Source organism: Plectropomus leopardus, chromosome 18 (genome assembly GCF_026936395.1).
Source record: "Plectropomus leopardus strain MGB_pleo_1.0 chromosome 18, ASM2693639v1, whole genome shotgun sequence".
Lineage (NCBI taxonomy): Eukaryota > Metazoa > Chordata > Actinopteri > Perciformes > Serranidae > Plectropomus > Plectropomus leopardus.
In genome coordinates, this window is record NC_142193.1 from 9,952,235 (window position 1) to 9,979,067 (window position 26,833).

The window sequence follows — 26,833 nt, forward strand, 5'->3', positions numbered from 1 at the left end:
TACATTTGTATATTATTACATTGCAGATTTATTGAAATTTTGAATATCAGCAATGCTGTTTAGGCAGAAAAAAATCACTTGGTCATTGTCAGGTTTCGGCATAAAATACCTGGTATCTTATCTTGGTAAAAAAATAAAACAATAATGTCTTTTATACCACTTTCCCTGGTAAAAAAAAAAAATACAGCCACAGGTCTCAAAGAAACACCCATGTTTGTTGGCAAAAAATCTGCAGGGAACACAACAGTGACTCGCTAAAACAACCGGTTTTGCTGTTTGTTGGTCTTGAATAGTGGTCTGCAGCTTGGCAGAGGTTTTGTCAAGGTAACATGCCATTCACTGTCCCCTACACCTCATGATGACAAAGTCAACTCATATACTATGTATTTACACTACATACCGCACAAATGTAATATATTCGTGGTTTTCAGAAATGTACATGCCAACATTTTCGTCTGGCTACTGGTTCAATCGGACCTTGAAGACTTGTTTGAAATAAATTTCTGTGGCCCATGAAGGCTACGTTGTTCTAGCTTTCAGACTCTATGCCAATACCACCAGTGCCATAAAGCTAACAAGTGCTCATTTAGTTACTCTCCTCACAGCACTTAGTGCAATAATGCAGTTTTAATGACTCTCTCTAAGCACAACTTAACTGTATCTGTGCTGTGCAGTGAACAGGACCTCTGGGTATTTGAGCATATTTACTGTTACAAAGGAGAGCTTCCATATCATCCCTATAAACTCCCTCACCCATTAACTAGATACAGACGCAGGCTTTGTCCAGTAGCGCTGCTCCCCTGCCATCATCAAAGACAAGAAGTTACTGTCAGAGCGTGTCCTGAACTGTCGGCCAAAGAAACAGTTTCTCTGCCCTGACTGCTCAGCTTCAGCCGAGCGCTGCTTGGAGAGGAGTGTGAGACCAGAGAGGAAGGGAGGGGAGGAACGCTGGAGTCTAATATAATACAATTTAGTAGGAGCACTTCCATAGAGATGGTGAGTGGATCCACGTGGGCTGACTAACGACGAGCACAGCTGCATTTGCAAATTTGCCCAATCCCTCAGCTCAGTAGAAAGTGATTGTCTGGCTGTCGGTTAGTGCTCCTTAGATTCAGATGTGCTGGATGTGCCTTCTTAGCTTGAAAATTTTCTGTTTTTCTTTTGGTTAGACAACCACTGGGTCTTTTCATAGTCACTTTCAGATGACGCTTGGCATCAACATGTCAATAGTGAAAGAATATATTCATCCAGTATCTTGGGAGCGGTTTCTAGATGGAAAACAGCTTTACCAAGGGTAGCTCGGACGCCAAGTTTTACATGTTGTGGTGAGATGTTTTCGTTATATCAGATTACCTTATTATGAATGTCTTATAGAGTAAAATCTCACTGATAAATTCACCAACATTTCACAGTTTATCAGTTAACTTACAAATACATTTGATGATGTCAGGCCGCTTGGAAACCATTCCATCTGTGAAAGAGAGTTCATGTTTAAGAGAGCCAATAATGAGTGACTTTTAACAAGGAATTGTGACTCAACAGATGTTCGACTTCATTTATAGATCAACCTGTTCATGCAAAGCCAGCATGCTACAGTGAAATCCATTGCACCGTGTCCCTTCTTCATTAGTTCCCATGCTGTAACAACACAAGCTTTTTCTGATCAGACTGGGGAGTCTGCAGGTTAATGTGAGGTGTTGGTCAGTCGGGGGTCTTTAGTTTCACACCCTGGTTTTTCGCTCGGGGAGGCCTGAGGGGAAACTAGCAGAGCTGTTCAGGGATCTAGTGACGCTTTAGGAAAACATGGTGTAAAAAATGGATGGGAACACTAACTTCTCCAGACAGATGTGTTGATAAGCCCTCAAAAGAAAAGGCTTCATTGTGATGATGTGAGAGGCAGCGGGGGGAAGAGAAAATGGGACAGATGGGGCTAAAAGAAAAAGAACAAATACAAGAAAAAGACTCAAAAAATATTCTCTCTACTGCCTTCTCAGTTTGACTTAATGCTTAGTCATATTCTTTTTCAGACTATCCCTTCATCCCTCCCCCTAAATTACCAGCTGTCAGACCCCCTCATACTAGTGTTGATTGATGACCTCATCTGGGAGTTAACATGACACACTTTCTGTCAACTTTTCAGACTGCTACACTCACGCTCTGCATTGTCCTCAATACCTTGAGCCATTCATTACTTTGCCGCCAAACGCAGCTTATTGTTACTTGATCGCATAAACCTCGACCCTCTGCCACGCAGCATGTGGCGAGCAGACAAAGGCATTTAATTCTTTTGGCCAAGTAACAGGTTATAAATACTGTCACATGCAGAGTTCTGCTAACCAAGACGTCTTATGTTTGACTCAGAGGGTTTCAGTGAGGGAGAGGCTTCATAACACACACACACACCCTTACGATGTTGATAAAGCTGCAGAGCTCTGATGGATAACTCCATGTTCACACCGGTGCTCTGGGGTACATTTAAAGTATGCGTGTGTCCTCTGAGTGAAACCTCTCGTTTCCTGCAAAGACACAAGGGTGACGTAAGGAAGTGTTTTCTTTTTTTTTTTTTTTGTAAAAGAAATTCCACTACATCTTGAGAAAGTTCTTATCTCAACTTTGTATTGTCTACTGTGCCGGTAATGGATCCTGCAGCCTCTCTTTGTTTTAATCACCACTTTATTTCATTAAGAAGAGTCAGCATTCAGGGATTGGTCAGCAGAGGATTCTAGTGGGAAAATAAAGCTTATTTTATGGCAATATTTTGACGTGCCAAGTGCATTGTGAAATCCAGCATTGGTTCAGCGTGGCTTTTCGGAACAATAAAAGCCACTGTGGTCGGTGTGTGGTTTTCCATGAGAGAAGTAATTATCCATTAGACCTGTCAGATATATTAGATGATCTCTGAATGGTCGGCTAAAATGCATGTCTGGGATTTCTGTTTTTCCTGAAAGTCGGCTCGTAATGACAGGTAATGAGCTCGCGTACATAAACTTAAGTGATGGTGACTCAAAATTACTCAGCCTAGCTTTCTCCTCTAGAGATTTCCTCCTTTACCTGCATGCATGACTTATTTAATGGTTTTCATTAAATCTGGGTTAAAACTCAAAAAACACATTTTGGAAACATTTTTAATTGTATTTGTTGTATAAGCTAGTGTGATCTTCATTCCCATATGTATGATTTAGAGCAGCAAACTTTACTCAAACACTAATTGATGCCAGCTAATCTGCATTTGCTTAAAGCTTGTTTTTTCCTGTATGACATCTATTGCCATGCATTATTGGTTAGCTGAATGGCAGCAGTCTTTACCAGCTAATCAACAAAGCCTCAAATATTGGTAACATGCACAGTTCAGCTCTGGATTTTATATTTGAGGATCAACTTTCCACATGTGGACTGTCTGCATGTCATTCGTAAGCTGCAGAACTGTGCATCTTTTACAGAAATTCAAAATAAATTCATTAAAGAAAATACCAGCTTACCAAAGATACATACTTCTAGAGTTAAATTCTTCAAACAACCAAAGTTTTGGCAGATACTTAAAACTATTACTGAAAATCCAGAAAAGGAACAATCATGATCAAACACTTGGAAGGGCACTTTAGCTATGACAGCTGAGTAAACAGCAGGGATTTTAGTTCCTTCTGAAAAAGTGCTACATTTGATGACTGGAAAATTGAAAATCTTCTCTATTGAAGGACAGGGCGGACAAGGAGATTTTGTAGGGACATGTACAATGTTTTTAAACAATTAAAAAATACTGTAAAAACTCTACCTTTTCCTAGCATGTAAAGACAAAAAATAAACGATATAATAACACTATGTAAAATATCTGTAAAAAACAACTTGAACAGTCCAGGACTGAGGAAATCACAGATCCTCACATATAAAAGGGGAAAATACACCACAGCTCAAACAAGATGAAAACAATTAATACACATGAAAAAAAGATTATTAATTAAGAGAAGATGCAAACCTTCAATAGATAATCACACCTTAAATGTAAGCCATTAAACCCACCATTAAAAATACATGCACATTAATCGACGAGTATAAAGTGCTCTGTGGATCAGAGAGGATCTAATTCTACTTTTTTTTTTTTTTTTTTTAAGGTATTTCTTTCTGACCCAAGCAACATGCATGTGATATTGTGGTACCACATGGTAGTGGTACATTTATTGCCCCTGATCTGCATGTAAAATGCCCAGCTCTTTATTTGACTGGCAGCAACTCTTTGGCAGTAAGAGTAAGGTTTTAAGAAAAGTGTAAAACATGCGTTCAGAGCATTATGTTTGAATGCATGTTGGCCAAAGTCATGTCAAATCATTTTGACTTGAAAGATCAACGTGAAGCTTTTATTTTATTTACCACCAAGACACAACTCAAAATGAGAATGTACTACCAGAACTCACTCACAAGCACTAAACATCAAAACCAATCCATCTGCATTTTAAAAATAAAAAAAAAAAAAAAGTTCAGGGATCTCCTCTAATTTGAGTGGTCAATATCATCATCACTCTATTGATTTATCTTGATGTCCAACACCAGAAAGTTTGTTTTTATCTTAACTGTTTTCCCTGGAGACATGAACAGTTTTATTAACTGAGATAGATGGAAAAGATATGACCAGAAAAGGGGTTGACAAACATAATTCATTCAGACATATTCATTTAGTCTGTCAGCCCCTCGGTCACTCTTGCCTGTCACACTAACCTTGACTGTTTTTTATGTGTTCTTTTCACATGTTTCTTATTAGTCTATAGATTCATATTGTGACACATCTCTAAGATTGCTTTCTCCACTCTCCTTCATGTCAGTGTTATGTGCCAGCATGGTGATGCTCTGTTGCTGCCAGACATCACAGCATAACATGTGTCAGTCAGAAAGCTGTATTGATAAGTGAAGTAACAGGTAGAAAATGGGTTTTCTGGAAAGGCAGCTGAGCCAACTCTGTTTTGTTATGTCATTTTCATATCTGCATGGGTTTCTTCCCATTGGCCAAAGTCCTGCTGGTTGGATGTATTGGAAACTCAATATCACCTGCACCTCTTAGCCACTGTATGCTAAGATAGGCTCTATAGAGACATATCAAGACATACTACTAAAAGCAAAAAATACTCACTGTGGGTGACTTTCAGTCAGATGATCTTCAAAGTTAATAGGAATAATCCTCTGGGGACCCTGAATGTCTGTTACATGACAATCCATCCAATAATTGTTAAAATATTTCAGTCTGGACAATAGTGGTGGACAGACAGCAGTGGTGGTGATAATTGGATGAATGAGGGTTTAGTATTAGGGGGATATAAGAACTGAGACAAATGGAGGACAAAAGAGTTGGACTCGCCTTATTAGCAGAAGGAACAGGGACTTTGTCTGAGGTGTGGTCTTTGTTCCCGATCCAAACTTACATTAGGTATATAAATTACTTTGATTAACCAACAATGCTGTTTTTTTATAGAAAGTTGCCCTTTCAAAATCATAGATTTGTTTTTTGTTGTTGTTTTTTTTTTGTCATTTTAAAAAAGCAAAGCCACTGTGTCTCCTTTACGCTCTGCTTTTTGGGCATTAAAAATTGGTTGAAGGAGGCGAGTTGCTATAGGCCGTCTTCTATTCTCAGCACTTATAAACGATGATTTCCCCCTAAATTGGGTTTATTCAGAGAAGAGCAGGGAGAAATGACAATATTTCCCTCCACAGTGAGACAGACATGCTTTATTGTCTCAGTGTAATAGTCTCTGCCCTAACACATGCAGCAGATAATGCTTTATCATAAAACAGATTTCCAGGTCCATTTGCTGGACGGAGGTGTGCTGTGGAGCAGAGCGAGCTGTCTGCTTACTGTCACCCACGCAGCCAGCTCGGTGCAGATGCAGCAGGACGTGCTGTGGGTACCCAGCATCTCCGGCTCGGAGGAGAGGGCTCCGTAGAAACCCAACTCCTTGCTGGCTGCCATCTATCTTTGTCTATCTCCAAAAACATCCCGTCCTCTCTCTTTTATCGTGCTATCCTACATATTTACAGCTCCTTATTCATCAGAAACACTCCAGTTGCTGACTTCCTCACATATCTTCTTCACACACAATCAGTAAACACACAGGGGACCCCATATTTCTATCTTTTTTTGCATGCATTGAACACTCAGTATTCATGCGGCATAGAGCTGAAAGCATCTGGGCACTGCAGCTGTACTGGCAACAGCAGAGGGTCAATGCATGAAAAACATCTCTGAATGTATTGTTGTTGACAGAAAAAGAGTCCATTACAAGGTGAGAATGGCAAAGTAATGAGAAAAACCTGATTGTTAAATTTGCTTCGATTGAGAGTTGGATTCTGTTCGTCCTGCAGTCAGTGTTTGTTTTGTTAAGAGGTGATTTGAAAGCCTGAGTTAGACTCTTTTTACAGTCTCACTTCATGTAACTGATATCAACAACGTTCTGTGAAGCTAAGATCATTGTAATGATGTAAGATCACCTTACCTCGCCCTGTTTTTCTGCATATCTTCAAACTGGTGTGATGCCTCTGATCGCACGCAGTGCCCCGAGGTAGATACTGTGGTGGATGCAGCTGTCTCTATGCAGGGGGAAAGGCCTATTCTGTCTCTGCAAATGCTTAAATATATGTTTGTGTGTGCATGTGTGTGAGCTGTTTATCTGTCTGTCATATACAAATTCTCTCGGAAAAGCCGAGATGATTAGAGAGGAGAGATCATGCCTTGTCCTTTAATCAGACCAAGCAGAAGGTGTGTCTCACAAACATTAACACAGTGTGTGTGTTCTGGCTGCTTTCTGTTAAAAAGAAGTTGTGAGCACATACAACCAGGTGTCTCAACATTGGCACTTATAGCTTCAGAGGAGCTCAAGGGGAGAAAAAAATGATGAACAAAATTTATTGCTGACATTAAGTGGTTTGCTGATCTTTATAGTAGTGGTGGTTTCATGTTTTATTTTGCCACCCATGGGTGTCACAGATAAACATTTGGTGTAGCGCTGTTACTGTGGTTTGTGTGAATGCTACTCCATAACAAGGACAGAGTTATAGGGTTGTTGCATCATCGGTTGGGTGTATACAGTAAGTCAAATCAAGTTTATTTGCTATTGCTCAATGTTATATACAACGTCTCAATGAGATTTACAGGCTCAAAACAGAAATGGTTTCCAGCCCAGCCCCAGCTGTCTAAAAAGAAAACAAAGAGAACAATGTTGTAACAGTTAATAGAATTACAGTATTTGTTTTTCACAATAGGATTAATAGAATTGTTCCAGCAATAATGCAGTAAAACCAGTATTAACAAACCCAGTAAGACAAGTCAAAAGAACGGGTCAAGTAACGCAAGTCAAAGCAGCTGAGTTCTGCCTGTTAGCTACATTTAGCTCTAAGCACAGGTTTGGCAACTATTTCTGGGTAAAATTTGAAAAAAGAAATGTCACTATTTCGCTCTCTGACTTTTCCAGTTGTCAGTGTCTATGTGATTCCCATGTCATGTTTTGTAAGTAGATACATTGTGCCCAGTGGTAAAAGGGAAAGAGACAGAATGAAGCCCAGTGTAGCCTGTAGGGTTTGGTGCTGTTTGCAAATGAACCGATATTAATGTTATACTTTTCTCTGCACTTTGATTTTTGAACAAGCTGCAGAGGTGATGTAGCACTAAAATGCAGTTCTGCTCCTCTCTTTCTCCAATCACATAGAGCTAATCTGTCTGTCGGTCTGCTTGTGTGTGTGTGTGTGTCTGCTCATCTAGCAGTGATACTACTGAAATAATATAGAAAAGAAAATAGAGCTGACACATTTTATTGCAGCAGAGATAGTTTTGGCTCACTGGAGGGCTGACGGAGCGACTGCAGAGCTCCTTGGCTGGCTGCAGGGTGCTTCTGCCTCCCATCTGAAGTTGGACCTGGCAGATCTGTGGAGCTCTGTGGCTGGCTTCCAGGCTTAAGGGTGCTTTGCAATACTTCCACTTCTTGTTTAAATCTGGTGTTCTCACGCTGATACATTCTCAGGTACCTACATGTGGCACCAATGGGTTTAATGTAAACAGTTAGTGTTTCCAACAGAATGCCAGTGTATGTGTGGCGGTAGCTGATGACAGGGGGAGGAATGTAGCGTTTTTAGTTTTAGTTTCTTTGTTTTGGCATATTTTAAGTGCCTGTGTGTCCCTTTCAATTAACCTGTTCCCTCACTTTAATATCTTATGCTTTTGTGGGTCCGTGAACGTTGTACAGTAGGCAGAGCTCTCCATGAGTCCTTTTTTTCCACTTCATAGCAGTTTGTCACTAGCGAGGTGGATAATTGATCTGTCGATCCCTTCACAGCTGATCAGATCACATCAATGGATTTTAGACCCGGCAGATTGAACGTGCAAGTTTCACTTTGAATGCACCTAATGTTCTGCTGCGCCGTCTCTGCCCCAAGTGCGCTATAAATAACCAATGGTATTTATAGTCCAGTAGAGCTCCATGTTGACAGCACAGCTCCAAAAATCTAGTTGTGGTGGTATTGTAGCTGTGGCGGCCCACCACAAATAAATGAATGTGTGGGAAACCCTGGGATACTCAGTAGTACAGTTGTAATTTGGCCAGTACTATAGAAAGTAGACTATACTATATACTATACTACAGCAAGTTGACATTGATACTCAACCCTAGTAGCCTGCAAGCTATGAGTCAGTAATGGGCCTGTTTCACGTCTCGAATGTGACGAATTAGACCCATTTTAGATCCCTAGAGATTTATTTGTTGAATGTATATTTAACAACATACGTGGTAAAGAGCATTTCACAGTTTGCCTCCCATTCACAAATTCACTCATGCTCGCCCTGCAAGGCACTGGCCATCCAATCAGGAGAATTGTGGAGTTCAGTGTTTTGTTCAAGGATACTACAATATAAGAAGAGGAGGAGACGGGGATAAAACCACCAACCCTGTGATAAATAGACATCTTGATTCACCTCCAGAGCCACAGCAGCACCGTCCACTTTATGTCCAGCACAGTCGTGTTTTTGAATATTAGAACGCAACACAGGAAGTCATTGCACAGTTCTTCTGTTGGCACTTATTGTGGAAATGGACAAAAGATTTTAAAAAGTCTATTAACATAAATAACATTCTTTAAGTGTAAGTTTTTTCAATTCATTAAAAATGTGGCAGTCTATGTTTTTACCCTTTGATGAAAGTATGCTTTTTGTTATTTCTTACATGGTGTACCTTCACTGTGTTGCCTTCAAAACTAAGTTAATGAGTTTTTATTTGTATTCATTTCAGTTTACCCTCCCATTGAAATGACACATTTCTGTGTCACGTTCTGCCTTTTTTACCATGTAGCAATGTATTCTACTGCATTTTTAAAACACAAATTGTTCTCGCCATAAAGTGGCCCATGCATACAATACAGTTCCCACTTTGATTTTTCTCCCTTAAAGTTGAACTGAGAAAAGAAAATCTAACCCTGCCCTAAAATTATTCATCTCTGTCTTGATACGAGGTGACAGTCGAGTAATGGATGTGGGCAAACCGAATCCCACTGAGTCTCACTCCAACGTGTCATTAGTCAACTATGTTGTCCACATTACTTTATAGCAGAGCAGGAAATAAGCAATCCAGATCCGTGCATTCAAATCCATGGATGAACAGAAGCATATTTGAGGTTTTCATTTAGTAAATCTAAAAAAAGAGACTTAAACAAATAGGAATAATTTAACTACGGCCAAAACCAAGTTTATTTAAGAAGTAATTTGTCTAGTTGATTAAAAGAGCAGAACTTTATACAGAGAAGCCGACTGTATGTTTACCTTTTTACTGCAGAGGTGTAAATAGAAGTAGGGTTCTGTGTACATATGGGTTTGATTTATGGATTTGTACAGAGCAGAAGATATATGTGGTGCTGTGTGATACCTTGAGGGTCACATTTCAAGACAAAGACAAAACACTCTCTCTTCTTTTTAGCTTTGTTTCAGCTGGCATGCCTTAGAAGTCCCACAGCAACAAGTGCAATGTGATAAATTAGAATAAGTCTGACTGATGAGGGTTTGTGGTTGGGTGTGTTTGACTTGGTTATCCACCAGAGTGAGGTGTTACAGGATGGGGCTCCAACAGCTGGCCGCCATCACTCTCAGGTCTCATTTTCTAGCTCCAGCTCTATCTTTTTTTTGACTCTTGTGCATCCATTTTTATACATAAAACTAGTAGAGCAGGGACAGGGTGGTCCCCTTCTTCCCTACGTGGGATGCAGGCAGATGGGAGAGGCCAGGGGTGGATTGGTTAATTTGCTTATGTGTTAACTGCTGCTGTGCCGGATGCTTTCCCCATGTGCCCCACACATGATCCGGAGCTGATCCAGGCCTGCAGTCAACTCTCCCAAACTGATTTCTAACCCTGCAAGGACCTGTATGAGAACACTGATAAAACAGACGCACTGAGAGATCTCGATAGAAATGGCCCCATGTTTCTAGTTTGTTCTGTTAGTGCGTGCAGTGTTTTATTCCTCTGTGTCTTGTATATTTACTTGTCAGGTTTTGTAATATCACGGCGAAAGAGTTCAACCATTTGGAGTGCATTGAAAGACAGATTCACTCCTTCCTCCACCGTGAGGAAAGACAACTTTTCCAAAAATATCCCCTCTGAGGACGCCAGCTCACATTTTGTGCAGCTTTATATTGATTGACTGAAGCCGCAGTCCAAGATTTGAAGTACAGATGTGTGTCAGTGTTTCAGCATTTTGATTTCACGCCAAACTGCTCTCATTGTTCTTGGGAACTCTGAGTTAAAAGTCAGACATGTTGTCTTTTATGTTTTAAAAATGAGAGCCATATTTCCCATAAATGGTAGTTCTTATCTCAGTGGACATAACATTTTCTTTCTCCTCTCTGCTGTCACTTCAGTCATGGATGCATTACTGAATGGGGCTACCAGGCAAAAGCGCAGGGCCCCAAAGGGCCCCTGGCTAGCACCTGCAAAATATCACTCAAATTAATACAAACTGACCAGAAAGAGATTCAGACTGACCACAAATCTATGAAAAGGATCTACAAAGAGACACAAAATGACCAAATAAGACAAAAATAAACCTCAAAGACACACAAATTGACCTTTAAAGAGACAAAAAAAACAAACAATTAAGACATGTAAAGGAACTACAAAAAGGCACAGAGTGACCACAAAGATATGCAAAAAAAGCACAAAGAGACACAAAACATCTACAAAGAGACACAAAACAACCAAATAAGACACAAATATACCTCAAGGATACAAAACAACAACAAAAACATGCATTGGAACTACTAAGAGACACAAAATGACTAATATATATACCTCAAAGAATGACCACAAAGAGACAGCTACAAAGAGACACAAAACAACAAAAAGAGGCAAAACCACCATAAAGGATGTATCTTCCTCCAATGTAGGAGAGGTGGTGGGGCCTTTTGCATGTCTGTGCCCAGGGGCCCATTGTCCCATTGTCTTTTAAAGAGAAAAAGGAGGACTACTATGAGCCAATGCATTCAGATATTGTAAGGATACCTCACCAAGAATCTGACTTTTGAGAAGCAAATATGGCATGTAGGCAAACAATGCTTGTAGCGTGCTCCAGAGAATGGCAGATAAAGGCAATTTAGTATTGTTGGTGAACAGAGTGTGTTGTATTGGAGAAAAGTTGTGTGACGTCTTTTAATTTGAGACAGGATGTGAGCAGCAATTGTCAAAGTGAGACACTTTGTTAACCCAGCCATCCAACCTTAAGAGTTATCATGCTACTTCCGTCTTTACACAAGCAAAAAAAGACCTTTATCAGGTGAGTGTAAACATGGTGATTCCAGGCTTTTGAAGAATGATTGATGATGTCGTTTTTATAGAGAGGAACGTCTCTTTTTGTGCTTTTATGTAAGCTGAATACAGCTGTTGTCCTTTGTGTGGTGGCAGGCCAAAAACTTTTCAGAGACACCATTCAAACCTGAGTATTTGACACTGAAAAGACAGATTTTCAAGGGTGTATTTCTTTAAAGGCAACCTCCTGTTTTCCTGTCTTTGGGCTTTCAAACAATCAGACACGATGTTGCAATGAGCACATTTCAATGCAGCAGGTGCTGCAGAAGCTGTCAATCATCTTGGCAATATTTTGGTTACTTCATGTAACTCTGCTGATGTCTTAGAGTGGATTTAGCAATAATTTATTGATTTTAAATGGCTGGTAAAAGCATCACTCAACACAGGAGTGCCACAACGGCAGCACAGACATTCATCTTATAGCTGACAGTGGTGTTTCTTTATGGGTTGAGCCATGTTCGAGTTTTATTGCTCCGAGCATACTTCAGTGTGCCTTTGCGTTTCCTACGACGGGCATGTCTGTTTTCTTTTATCTGTTTAAAACTTTTCTTCTGCCATTTCAGCTGACTTGCAGGCTTGATTAATCTTGACAGAGAGAAAAACGCAGTTTGATTAGTGTCTCCATATAAGTGCTCCCTGCTGATCAAATTAAAATTCTGCAGTCTATCTGTCACCCCTATCTCAGTGTGGCTCACTGTTATCAGGCCCTCATATAGAAACCAGTCAAAGAGGGGAAAATATCAGTACAGAAACGTTTCACACTGCTGATTTTGTTTTGTTTTCCCAGGCACACTTGTCAACAAAGTCGTTCAAGTAAAAATTGAAGTACTGTTGTTAAGACTGTAGTGTCCCCCTCCCCAAAAAAATTGTACTGTATTTGGTGACTTCTATGCTTTTTTGTCCTTTCTATTTCTGTGGGGGATTTTATCATTGAGGATTCATCTCTGACACGTAGCAGGAAAAAAAACCTTGTCAGACCCCAGAATGTTTAAGTGGTGGTCTGCAGAGAAACACACTCTGGGTCCAACGGATGCACACATATGGTCCTGGTTTTGAGTGTGGTTTGGCTGCCGGTCTGCCACGCCATACTTTCTGGTTTCAGCATTTTATTTTCATTTGCTTGAGGTAATTTTCACAAATGCTTTTGGGTGTTTTGTAAAGAGGGTAGAAAATACTAAAAGTGCATTTCTGAAGCCTAACATCAAGTCTGTGTGTCACTTATGATGGACTGTTCCTCACTTCGGAGAAATAGGAATAATTGAATACATTATCTATCAGATATCAGATATCACAGATGTAACAATCTCACTGAGGTTCCTCTAACCTGCTTATGATGTCTTCATGTACACAAACTCAAAACTGAAAGGAAAAGAACAACATTTTGGGAACTGTGCCTATTTGCTTTGTTCTGAGGGTTAGGTGAGAAATGATGCCACTGTCATGTCTATGGTTTGCCTTCCCATTACCAGTAGACCAGAGCTGTGTACACGGCTGTGCAGCAGATGTTTTGTATGTGCGTTTTTTGGTGGGGGGTTTTGGTGTCATGTTCGACGTCACAGACAGGCCCAAGAACAGGTAAACGGTAGAAAGCAGCATGGGCAGAGGTCTCTGAAAACTTTATGGTGGTTGCTTCTCTTTTTATATCTCTTACATATTTAGTCTCTCTTTCAAACTCAGTGCAGGATCATTTTGGATCACTGTTTGAATGTTGCTTAGGAGGAAATGGATGGTAATTGGTGGCGGCATGTCATTGCATGTCACCTGTTATGAGCTGCAATTAGCACATTCACCTGAGTGTTGTGTTCCCATCAATGCTTGAGGGGATAAATACGTGTGACTACAGCAGAGTCATTTGACCCAGGTGTGAATGCTGATTATACACATTACCATCGCATTAAAAAGCCAGATGTTACTGGGTTTTAGCGTTGGGTTTTTTTTTCTGTTTTGTTTGTTTTTTATGCAGTTGAAATTAGGCTTGAGCAAGTGCAAGCACTTTCCTTATCCTCAGCCTGTATGGCTGTATTGCTACATAAGCCCACCGATTTTAATCTACTTAACGTCACAGAGTTAAGAAAAAAATATTCAAAAGTCATGGAAAAATTTCAAATCCACTGGTAAAAATGTGTGGGATCCCTGGCATTTATTCAACAGACATGAAAAAATCTATCTTTTCATTCAATTCTCAGCCAAAAAAAGCTAATAGGCATATTTGACAAAATATTCTACTACAAACTATTCCTCTAATATTTTAACATCAACTTTCACAAACAAAGGTAGTTTTACTGTAGCTTCAAAGACAAAGTGGACACATAATGCAATGACATCTCTGTTTATTGTATTATAGATGCTCATTTCATTTGCACACTTTTGTTTTTTTTTTTACATTTTATAGTGTATTTTTGTATCTTGTATCAACTCTAAGAAATTCACATTTACACAATGCATTTTACATTAGTAGGTAAGTACAGGTGACATTCCTCTTGTTCGGGAGCAGGTCCTGATCTTTCTGTAGCAAGTCTGTAACAATATCACAGAGAATCACAGTGAACCTCCCCATACATTTCATATTATGGCAGATTACATGTCTTGTTGCTTCTGAAATGGAGGTACATGATAAAACGTACTGTACATGCAAAAACCCCTGCACAGTAGAGCTGATCTCTATTGACTAAGAGCATTTGTGAGTTTTAGAGAAGAAGTCTCAGTTGGCATGTAAATGTTTTTGTAATGCTACATGACCCTATTAGTTGCCAGTATTTATAGCATGTTAACATACAGTATGTCTTCATTAGCAACCTATGTATCCCTTTATGTTAGTGCCAGGTTTATACAGTTTGCTTGAGTCTCCAAAGTTTATCAGACTTTTGTTTTCTAAAAACCTTCATTAGCTCTCAAAATATAAAATAAAATACATAAAATCATAAAATAAGTGGAAAAACTGCAAAAAATATAGTCTGAACTTAAAGACACCTGACACTGTACACAGGCACTTGAAATGTGGTACACTCTTTGAGTGCATTCATATTACATCTAATAAGTGCTACAAAATAACATATCCGTTAGAAAAAATACTGACTCCAGAAGGTGTAATACTATTCAGAATATAAACCAACAGGGAAACATAAAGACAAATTTACAACAGCAGAATGAGGGCAAACTTAAAACCTTATCCTTGAATGTGTCTTGCATATTTTTCGGTTTATATTTGGGTTTTACATTCTGACATTGTATGTCTGACTTCACAAGCTGCAGGAGAAAGAGAATAAGTTGGTTCGGGGTAGATGAGCGCACTGTTTGAGGGTCGATTGTGCCTCAGGGGGAGACAGAGTCGAGGAGTTTCTTTTCTTTAAATCAACACCCCGGTCAGTCGCACTGTAGCAGCGTCTGCTTTAATGTCAATGCCACAGCTAGGATCAGGATGAATCACACAGCTCTCTCAGTAGAGGAGTGAATCATACACTGTCGCTCTGTGTGTGTGTGTGTGTGTGTGTGTGTGTGTGTGTGTGTGTGTGTGTGTGTGTGCACGTGTGTGTGTGTGTGTGGGTGGGTGGGTGTGTGTGTGTGATCACATGTCCACAACACATGCACACATCAACTGAGGAACTGTGAGCAAAGAACAGCAGCTTTTTATTCATTTTCATTCATAATGCTGCAGTGATGCAAGATGAATCACAAGTGAAGGGACCACAAAGTTTAATTGTCTTGAGATGTTATTGACCATGTGACTGATCCATGCAGCGGCTTCACACTGGATGTAATGACTCACTTTCCTTGTCATCCTGAAATTTTTTATCTAACTGTTGCTCACTGCACTCTTCAAGCTCTGCTGACAAGTAAACATGTCCTATCTCTCCTTTAAAATAATATTTTGCCATTGTATTCGCTTTCTTTGCCAGAGCTGCTTGAGAAGTCTGATACAACGTGTTATAGTACATTATTAGTGATGTCAACAGTATACTGTTAATCAGTTAACCGGCAAGAATATTTTTGACAGGTTACACATGTCTATAGGTAAATTTTGCTACTCTTCAGTTTACTGCACCACCTGGGTGTTGTGGGAGATAACATTAGCTAGCGGCGCTGCTCATTCAGCGTGTAACAGCATCCAGATCAATTAGTGTTGCTGCGGAAACATGGTCGCCACCCTGCGGAGTTCCAAGGTTGCCCTCGTTAAGTAAGCCGCTTAATTTTGAGCAGCAAACCCCCTTTAGCATTGTTAACTAAATGTACTCACTGTTAACTCTGTCATCACAATGAGCAGTGTCAGCACAACTAGTGGATGCATTGTTAACAATGCTAAAGGGGCTTAAAATGAAAACGCTTACCCAACAGGGCGACTCAGGACTAGACCAGAGGGTGTCCACTTTGTTTCAACAGCAACATCCTGCCACCTGGGCAACATTTTTAGCAGTAATCACAGAATAAGCTAGCTCCCACCTTACCTAGGTTGTGCGCTTTGCAGAGTCGCCAAGGCTAACAATAGCTTAATAGTGAAGACCATTGTTTGCGTTTGTTAATATGGCTAGCTGACTGTCTGGCAAAGCCAACAGAATATTTAACAAAATGCAAAACATTTCCATCACAAAACACTAACATTTTACCACCCGGAAAGTGCTTTGAAATGTTGAGCTGAAGCTCACTGTGTCAATTGAGCACCAGAGTGAAAGGAAAGGCCTCTTGTATGTTGCATCATTTTGCTTTTTTTTTTTTTTTCAAAAATTAACCAAGCCATTACTAATCAGTGGGTGTCGAGCTATCGAAAGAAAAATTAACCAAAACTGACATCCCTATTCAGCATTTGACCAAATGTGTTTTACACTTAAGGTTTTTTTCATAAACAAATTAGATATAATGTGTTAATTAGTTAGACCAGTTTTTCCCCCTGTTTACAGTCTTTATGCTAAGCTAAGCTAACCCACTGCTGGCAGGAGCTTTATATATTCTGTATGGGCATGGGAGTGGTATCAATCCACTCACCTAAGTCTCTGCAAGAGTGTGAATAAGCGTATTTTCCAAAATGTCTGACTGTTTCTTTAAATTCATCATTGCCTGGATCATGTTGAAATCAGCTAACCTGTATCTTTCTACATTTTTTTATATCAACATAACAACTGCTTTACATCTGCTCCTGCCTACCTACCTACTCTATCGTACATCTACAGGTTGTTTACAGAAATCCTCTACAGATCTCTTGATAATCTTTAGTCACGCAACAGCAAGAGGGACCCTGAGAAAGTACGTGCCCCTGTAGGAATGAACGCTAAAGCAGTGCAGTCGAACTCAGCTACAGTATACTTCTATAACAAGATCTCTATGTTGACTGCTTTTACAGTTACAGCCAGCAGCAGGAGGGAGGCAGCATAAAAGTGGCCCTGTGTGATAAAAGGTACCAGCCTGCCTTGCAGCTAAGTGCTTTTATGTCACCATGGTGATATAGTAAATGTCAGTGGACGCGGACTTAGATAATTGATCTGTAATGTCATGCTGTGGCTTCAAAGAGGGTTGCCCCTCTGTTGTCCGCAGCGTTAATCCCGATGAGAAGTGGCTGAGCCGAGCCAAGCGGAGGGTAAATGAAGCTGAAACCCTGAGGTAATTACTACCTGCCTGTCAGGATGTCTCTCTAATGGGCCCCGTGTTGACGTAAGCGCTGCCGCCAATGCATTGGCGCCTCGGCACTGTTTATCAGACTCTATCGCGCAGACAGAGCTGTACACAAGACTGTAAGAGTGAGCTTGTGGAGGGTAGTGGCATCAGCGAGCTCAGGATGGTGAAAGCCTCTGAGGGGTGTCCCAATTTTCCACTCAGTAGGCGTAAAGAATGACAGATGGGATTCCTTTTTGCAGTTTTTTTTCCCCCGTACCAAATACATTTAAGCATCTGTTTAATGAGCAGCTCTGCATACTGGGCTACTGAGTGATGACGTCATTTGACGTTTTTGCTCGCCCCTCAAACATTATCGCAGTGAGTCAGCAGAGCTCCGCAGTCCAGCCTCTCATGTTGGCTCCACAGAGGACCGTGGCGGCACCCTGCTGAATCAGCTGTGTAACTGGAGCCCCCAAAATGAAAGTGATGCACTAAAAACAGGAGACAAGCATAGAGGTGTGTTACATTATTAGCATGAAATTACTGAAACACAATCCCTAGAAGTGCTGTAAAGGAGTCCATGTATGTCAAGTGCAAGAAAAAGCATCTCGCTGAGTAAAAATAGTTGATTACCGAGCAGGCTGCACAGCAATCATCCTTTCTTCACTAAATATGAGCCACTTGCATCAGTTGGTGCTGCCAATCTCAAACAATGACGCAAACATTTTACAAGACAACATGCCATGAAATGCGTCTGTGGTTAAATGATAAAAGAACAAGGAACTTCAGAAGAAGTTCAGAAGTGACTCACGGCTCCCCCGCTGCTTTTTGTATCGCAGATGACGGCGGGGGTCTAATAGAGTGAATCCTATGGAGAGAGACAGAGGATTATCTGAGAGTGGGACGCCACAGAGGAAGATGTGAGAGGGAGAAAAAAAAGGCTGTGAAGAAGAAGGTCTCTTTGGAGATAATGGAGAACCTTTCTGCCTATTTACCTTTCAGGCACATATGTTTCATGGCTAGTGATTGTGGAATTAAGGGGAAATCTAAAGCTTAATAACGGGCTGAGGAGACTATGTTGGCAGTTAGTGTTAATTATGTCAATATTAGATACTGGAATAGTCAGTTATTACGAGATGCACTGGCATATACAATGATTATGTATCTGCAGTGGCATTGGTACAGAGGGTGGTTGATATTGCCATAGAGGTCCAGGCACACTGATTAATAGAGTTGGACTCTATATGCAGGGATGAAGAGTAAGACTGTGGCCCAAAGGTGCTGGCATGTCCGTATAAGTCAAGTCTTTGCTCTGTGGCCACTTCAGATATGAATCAGTCAGTTTTACATTCCCATGTGGCCCCCCTTTTCCCCCCGCTTTCTTTTTGGTCCACGGTTAAAGTCCCCACTCTCCTCTCCCTGTCGTCAGCTCCACTCTGACTTCTCTTCTTCCTCAGACTTCAGGGGGAGGCGTGTCAGGCTGGGGGCCACCATCTACCCTCACCACTGTGGAAAGAAAATAAAAAATGATATCTCAGGCTCTTAAAGAGGACATAGGTATTTAAATCACTTTTTTTACATAAACCTTTTTCTTATTTGCACTGTTACACTTATTTTCTTGTACTGATGCAGTCTTGTGTTTTCCACTGAGCAGCTCCTCTTAAGTAAGTGGGAAGTCCTTTGATTAAGGGCACCTTGATTAGTTAACAGCCACAATGTCGTGACGGCTGGTATTGTTTTCACTTAGTGTGTCTGTGTGTGAGGCATCATGGCAAAATGTGATTCTGGAGATACATGTTACAACAGGAACTACCATAGACCATGGCTATTTTTTTATACTGTCATACCTTTCTGGAATTTCACCAGGGTGTATGCTATATGAGAGTATCAGTTATATACCGCGGATACCGTTTTCCTTATTAAACAGTGAAACACAACCTTCTGAATTCATGTTTCTCTCTTTTACCCAAACTAAGATTTTTGTACTGTGGAACCTGTTGGGGTTTATTCCATGTGCCCATATTACCAGGTCTGTTGCTTTCACAGACTTTCACTTTTATTTTATGTAAAATTGCAGTTTTTGATATTGGGCTTGATAAATTACACTGAATTGCAAAGTTTACCAGTAGCAAGACCATCAAAAAATCCCTTTAACAAACTCACACAACTTGTGAAGTATAATCCAAACTCATTCATACAGTTGTATGCTTAGTACTTTCCAAACACATATATTTCTACTAAAACCTTATTATGTAAAACTGAAACTGAGACTTATCTCTGCCAGATTCCAAAACTGAGATTTTTTTTTGTGAAAATTCATGTGTTAAGGAAATACTGAGCACACAATTGGATAACTGAGTCTTAGAGTCACCTGCACAAGTTGTGTGATGTTTTGTAAACAGATGTTTGGTATGGTTCCGCTGTTGTTCAATGTGGTACCCAGTCAATCAATAAATTAATATTTTTGCCATCATTTTCCATCTGGACCTGTTTTCTTCACCAATTCAGTGTAACTCAGCATGAGAAATTGATTTACAAATGGTCATATTGTGGGTGAATTATTCCTTTAAGTCACAGATTGTTTTATATTGCAGCTGGGGTGATCCCATCGTAAGATGAATGTTTTTTCATTGAATTCCCGGAGAGATAATAGCCTCCTTTCCATCCAAATAATATAAGTCCTGCAGGGAAAAACTGTAAACCCCCTGATTATCACACTTTTCCCTGCAGGGGGCCCTGTGGTGTCACTCACTCATCTGAACCTGTTAAACTGGAGTCATTAGCCGGATGAGGATGGGACACAAATGCTCTCTTTTCCCACAAACCTCTTAACCTGTTGTCAATTGAGGGATACCATGGAAACGCCTCAGGAATGCAGAGGCGTTTCTGAGAGGACCCCCGAGTCCGGTGGGTGTTTTCTCATCTTTATCAATGCATCCTTGTGTCAGGGGAGTGTAGTACAAGAGGGTTTATTTTAAAGCTTTAAGAAAGGGAGATTTTCATGTCGACTTATAACTTCCTACCCTCCCACAGTTTTCATTCCTCTTCCCTTCCTAAAAATCTTTGTCTACACATTTATCTGTTACAAACTTGGATTGCTGTACTCTGCGTCTTTGCCCGCTGTTGATTCTATTGATTCTACATTGATTCTATCCAGTGACAGCCACAGTCCATAGCACTCCTTCTTTCCTTCCTGTTTAAACAGACACTCTGCAGGCATGAGCAGTGACAAAGAGCAGAGAGACACTAATACTGGCCAGTGCTCAGCCATCTGTAAGGCACACATGTTCAGGCATACGCACAGTGGCTTGCACCTGTACTTCTACCTCAATGCAAGCATTCCATTGCGCTTCATTTTGGAGGCAGTGGTGATAATAATGGCCACATGCCTGTCCGATGTTTTCAGTCCAACCTCATTCCAAGAATTGATGCAAGCTGTCTTTCACCTGAACCAACCGGAACCAATTTGCTCTGAAATGTGAACTTGCAGCGAAGCTTTGTTACCGACTTCTTCTTTCTTTCTTTCTCAGCACATTCAGGCAATCCTGATTGGACCCTAAGCCACAATACGAGCTTTTAAATTTGCTGACTGGAATTGAATTTGAGATGTCTTCATGATAATCACAAGAACTCCCTGGGAAAACTTAACAGACATTGGGATGGTTTTACTCATTTAAAAAATATATCACTTGTTTTGTTAGTTTACTTATCACTCCCAGGGGGGCAGTGGTTCATTGCACAACTTATTTTACTGCTTATTCATTTAAATCCCTAAAATTCAATGAGTCGATTATGCGTTTAAAGGGCGCCTCCTTTTACCCACGAGAGCACCAACCCCTTCACTCGCTGTAATTTAGCATCTTTCTCGGGGGTATGGTATAAAATAATTGTAACACTAAAAAGCCCTGTAAACTTATATAATTGATAATTTATCAGTTATCTTCTATATGTGATCAGATCCTACATGAACACAGTATTTTCTGCCAAAGATAGTTATTAGTTATAGTATTTAAATTTAAAGATTTGTTTGTTTCTTCTCTCTTTGTGCTTGTCTCACTGGTTTGAATCATCAGATCTGTGAACAAGCAAATATTAACGCTCATCTTTTATCCACTTCCCAAATTGCTCCATCCATTTGTTTCTAATTATTTTTATTATTTTTTTCTTCTACTGTCAAATATAGTAAGTTGCTTTACTAATTTGATGTAAGTTTACTAAAATATGCACTGTGTAGCTGTGTTGTGTCTGGAAAAATGATCAAAAGTAGGACACGAATAGATTTTTGATCAGACTCAGCAGATTGTAACGGATCGTGAGAAATTAACGTGATTGGGATAGGGGCTGAGCCTTGTGACATTCCAACAAGAAATGCATCGAAAATGTAATCAGGTGATCATTTCAGCGTAACTATGAATACAGATGCAACACAAACACAAAAAAATTAAACACTGCCATCATTTTTTAATCAATTATCCCACTACTTCGCCTAATGTTTGCAATTTTTTGAATGCGGTGGGAATTCAGACTGTAATGTGCAAAGGGGATTTTTAGTTCTTATTGTAGTTCCTGACTCTCTAAGCTCCGGCTTTTGCACCCATAAGGTCCAATGGGCGTGCACACTGTGGGCTAGTTCCATCAAAGCCAAAAGTGAGGAGATTTCCATCAACTCTCAATGAAAAAGGGAAAGTGATATTGCTTATGTCTCATGTTGTCGTCACCCAGCAGTGATGGGAATACTTCCAGACAGAGAAGTTTTATTAAAAGCCCCTCGTGTGGGAGGAATTATGAGTCATCCGACCTTTTTTTACTGAAATTGCATTAGTATTTTTTTTTTTTTTACATGACTCAGCTACATTATTACTGTAACTTGCTGCGAGATAAAGTTACACACTGAATGTGCTGTTCAGCTCCAGCAGGTCCCTCAGGCTCTTGTCCAGAATCATAAATGCAAACTAAACTACTAACCCTCTGTAACTGTTAATTTTGGTGCTGTAATAAAGATCCCTGTCCCTCAGGGTTTCCATAAAGGCTTTTTTTTTTTCATCATAATTTCCTTGTGGCAGTGGCGTAATACTTGAGGTTGTTCTTGGTCTCAAGACTGGTTTCAAGATCACTATTTGTTTCAAACTCAACTGCACTTTTACTCAGTCTTGTCTCTGCCTCAGACATAGAGGATTCTGGGTTTCACTTCAAGTTTTGTTAAGAACATAAAGAGGGATGACACTAAAATGCCTGTGCAAAAAAAAAAAAGTGTTGTAAAATTATGGCCAAGTTGATTTCAGCTGTTTGCACACATAAAATTCACTTCTGTAATCTCTTCTGATTATTTTATCAAGACGTTTCCTCATGTTGCATTTATAAACACACAGTACGGGAATAGAAGAGTGATTGAAGAGGAATATTAGTTTTGTTGGGGTGTTTCTGTAGGAGTGTTTGAGGAGTGCCTTTGAGTCTGCTTATACCTGGTATTAAATCTGTCTTTGATGATATGATCACAAGTGGACAGCACTTTGTATAAGTGTAAACAACCGCCAAGACGCACTGTGAACTGATCACTCAAACCACTTGCCAAGGTTGCCTGCGACCAAACACATAACAGGAAAATACTCCATAAATGTAGGATGTGGTGGTTGTTTATTGTTTGGTAACAGTGCACTAACTCTCTCTAACTTACCCATTTTATGAGTGTTAAATGATTATCCATTGTTGGTGGAAAGAGACGTGCTGACTTCTGCTGACAGCGACATCTCAAGCTTTACCAATACAACTGCTTATGTGACTAGCAGGCAACTACAGAGTGTGGATGTAGTAACTAAACCTGGGCCCCTTTGACTGTCTTGCGTAAGTGACGTAGGCAGTGACGAAATCTCTCGATACACTCTGCTCTTGGTATCTGTTTAGGTGTTCCTGACTACAATGTTGCCTTGTGGCTTTTATATGAAGGCCAGCCTTCCGATTTCATTCTTTATTCTGATGAATACCAATCTGTGTTACTTATAATCAGGACTTAAGAATTTTCAGTCAGTTTTAAAGATTTCTGCAATAAGCTTACGTCATTTAGCTTTTTGAGTGACATTTTCCTTGACTCCGTTTTGTGTAGACTGTGAGGTCAAACACAGGACAGGGATGCACGGATGGGAGATGTGAGTGAGGGCTTAGAGTCTTGTTTAAATTTTAAACACATTCAATATGCACGATTCAGAGGGGGAAGCAGGCAGCAAAAGAGGTTGCGGAGGGGGGCAGGGAGGGGTGCTGTGCAGATAGACGGTTCTTTTTAATGGAGATGAGCAGACAGAAATGAGGCCAAGCACCCCTCATGTCAGAGCTCTCACCCCTCACCAGTGACTCATGCAGGGAATACCCTCTCTGAATGTTGTCAGTCAAAACACAGGACATTTTCATTGCTCTGTATCTCTTTTTAAAGGCTTATTGGACTTGTTTTGACTGGAGGTGTTCCCATTATTTTAGCCGGCAGTGAAATATGGTTCATTGGCAACAGGAAACCCCCTGCGATTATCGTGGATTTATTGTGCATATTCTCACCCTCTCGCGTATTTTAACAGAACCAGTTGGTTGTGGAAGAACCGACGGCCCCCAGCATGAGAGCATTTGCTGCCTTTTTTAATGGCTTCCGCACCCGTAGACGGTGCTAATGCCAATTAGCACGTGCTAAACGCTGGCACTGGATCAGATTTTGAAAGGCAGCGAGACCAGGCCTGGATCCCGTCTTGTAACACCTGCTAATGAGCCAATCAGTTAGAGAGGCGACAGGGTTAACGGGGCAGTCATCGTCTAAATGAACCAATCCCGAGCTGTTCCTCCAAAAGAAATTCCTTCTTTTCTTCGACATGCAGCAGGCTTTGCATTTGTTGAGTGGAAGAATGGAAAGAGGGACTCAAACAAAACACAAAAAACAAAATAAGCTTTTCCCAAGCCTCATTAGAATGTAATGGGTATCCCAGAAAGGACAGATTGATGTGGATTGTTCGAGGGAGGATTTATCAGCTGTTTGCCTTGTTAGCACTTATTATCCCTGTATAACCATTTATTAGGCTTTGCTATAATTCACAATAAGACTTGGAAGGAAATGTATAAGATTCTTTTTGAAAAAGTCTGGGAGAGAAGCATGAATGAGTGAATGAATAACAAGATCATGACTGAACTTGAGACTTCTTCTTCAGGTAAAAAGCCTCTCAGGTTTTGTGTATAGATCGAGTGAGAGCGCTGGTTTCATCTCTTTAATGTAAGTGCTATTTGAGTATTGAACGAAGGTAGACTGCTCTGAGGTCACATCTCATCCCTGCAGCACTTGCTTTTATTCTCTGAGCTGTTTAAAGGTTATCCTCCTTTTGTAGCAACTCTGTGCAGGTTCCACACAATGCACCTTGCCTCATTTTTTTGTGTTTGTACTCAGTGTTGTGCAGTGAGTGAAATATGTTAATTACTTAAAGATTTAAAGAAGGTGTAAAGGGATGGATAGAGCAGGTGGCTCTCTAAGAAAATCAGTGACACACGGTAATAGGTCTGAAATATAAAATACAGAATAATTCACCAATTTTCCCCTTTGTGTTGCTAGTTATTTTAGTTTAAATGATGATGCTGGAGACAGTCTGTTTTTATTGTCAACAAATACTATTAAAAGACCAAAACAAAAAAATTATCAGACCAACAAATATTGTCTTTGTAGCTGAAATATGATATAATGTTCCTCTTTGCTATAAACCTCCACCAGTCAATGAGTCAATCCCACACACAATCTTGCCTCCATAATCACTCACTAGTATGCCAAGTGTGCATTAATCCGCGGCTGAAAATAGTTTACTTGACATGCCAGATGGTTTCTTGCACAGAACCATATGAGTGGACGTCATTGTAAACTGTTTGGAAAAGGGTGGGCATTTTTAAGTAAAATAATTGGTGATTGGATGAACCATCTGTCTATCACTGTCTATCACTGGCTGACTTTGACCAGTCAGTTCAAGAGGAGCCAGTTGGTGAATCAAGCTCTTGTTGATGCCAGTGGGTAGAACAGTGAAAACATCTTTTCCATAAAGGAAAGTCCACAGTGCCACTTAACTCTTTACTCATCTTTCAATCATGAAATATGGCGCCGTCTAAAAGCCACAGAAGCTAACATTAGCAAACTAGCAAGCAGGTCACATAGCCCAATTAAATATAGATTAATCTACCCTCCACCGAAAAATTAAGATTGTGAAAACATCCGCAAACACGTCACCACCATAGACTATATAAATTATGAATGTAGCTACCGTGATGTCACGCATTGGTTTGTGGACTGCCGTTTTGAAACCTTGAGTTCTGCATTTCAGGCGCTGCCATATTGGGGGTTTTTTTTCGAGTCAGAAATGTTCATATTTAGATAATGGACTGGAGCTGTGGAGAAGTGAGGGATGGATCTGACTCAGACTGTAGCGACGTCTCCCGGGCAGCCTGTTACTCAGCGTTAAATATCCTTAACTTCTTTGGGCCTTACTAAAATTTAAACTGTTGACTTATATAAAAGTTCACCCCCCATACAGCTGTTATGAATGTTGAAATTACCATACGAGGGTGTCGTACATATGAACTCGTGAACACAGTAAACACAACCCCGTTTAAAAGCAGCAATACTTTCTAGTTCTGATGTAACTGATGCATCTATTAAAGCCTGTGCTATCATTTAAATACAAATATATGAACTACACAATATTGGGAAATTGTGCAAATTTCGACATATTTTTTAGTTTCTTTTTCACAGATAACTGGAAAAAGCAACAAAACTCAACAGTCTGTTTCTCTCTCCCTCAATGCACTGCACTGAGAAAAGTCTATTAAGCCCATGGTAAACTGCTTTATAATAGATCAGTAAAGTGCATAATGTTGTTTTTATCCCTTCAAGCCAGACATGATCAACTGAGTTTATCTCAAAAAACCTTTTAGGTTTTGTCTGGCTTGCGAGACTGCATGGCAAAGTCTATCCCAGACATGCATCCAAAATATTTCAGAGACGGACAAATATAGGTACAGAGGAGTAGTAAAGGCAAATATAGATCACACGTATGCAGTTACGTGCTTTCCTCATACATTACATTTCTAATATGTGCTGTACACTAAGATAGAAACTGTGTCAAACGTCTGTCAGCATTCATTTTTTTTAGCCTCATATTGATGGTACATGTCAACATTTGTGATTAGGAGGCATCTAGCCAAACATATACATAAAGCAGTCAAGCTCAATCTGTCTAATATTCAGTACACGCCTCACATTCGTGTTACTACAGGACCTCACTCATAATCTCTACATTCCTGCAGGCTAATACATCATGCATGTAAGATTTGGCCTCACCTATCTGCTCTTGGCAGCTTCGTCCTGCTCCTAGGTGATATATTGTTTTGATCTTTTTGCTCTGAGGTAAAGGGCACACTGCTGCAGA

At 40.2% G+C, this 26,833-nt stretch overlaps 1 protein-coding gene and 1 long non-coding RNA gene across 2 annotated transcripts in view; one reads left to right on the forward strand and one right to left on the reverse strand.

Annotated features, from left to right (window-relative positions):
* Nucleotides 1-26,833, forward strand: part of LOC148186435 (uncharacterized) — a 148,157-nt gene that overhangs the window by 68,318 nt on the left and 53,006 nt on the right. The window lies entirely within an intron of this gene.
* The window catches only part of ngfra (nerve growth factor receptor a (TNFR superfamily, member 16)), a 40,024-nt gene continuing 27,320 nt past the window's right edge, over nt 14,130-26,833 (reverse strand). Inside the window, exon 6 of the mRNA XM_042505853.2 lies at nt 14,130-18,905. Within this exon, the coding sequence (XP_042361787.2) occupies nt 18,853-18,905 (53 nt within the window). The 3' untranslated portion in view covers nt 14,130-18,852. The remainder of the gene's footprint in view (nt 18,906-26,833) is intronic.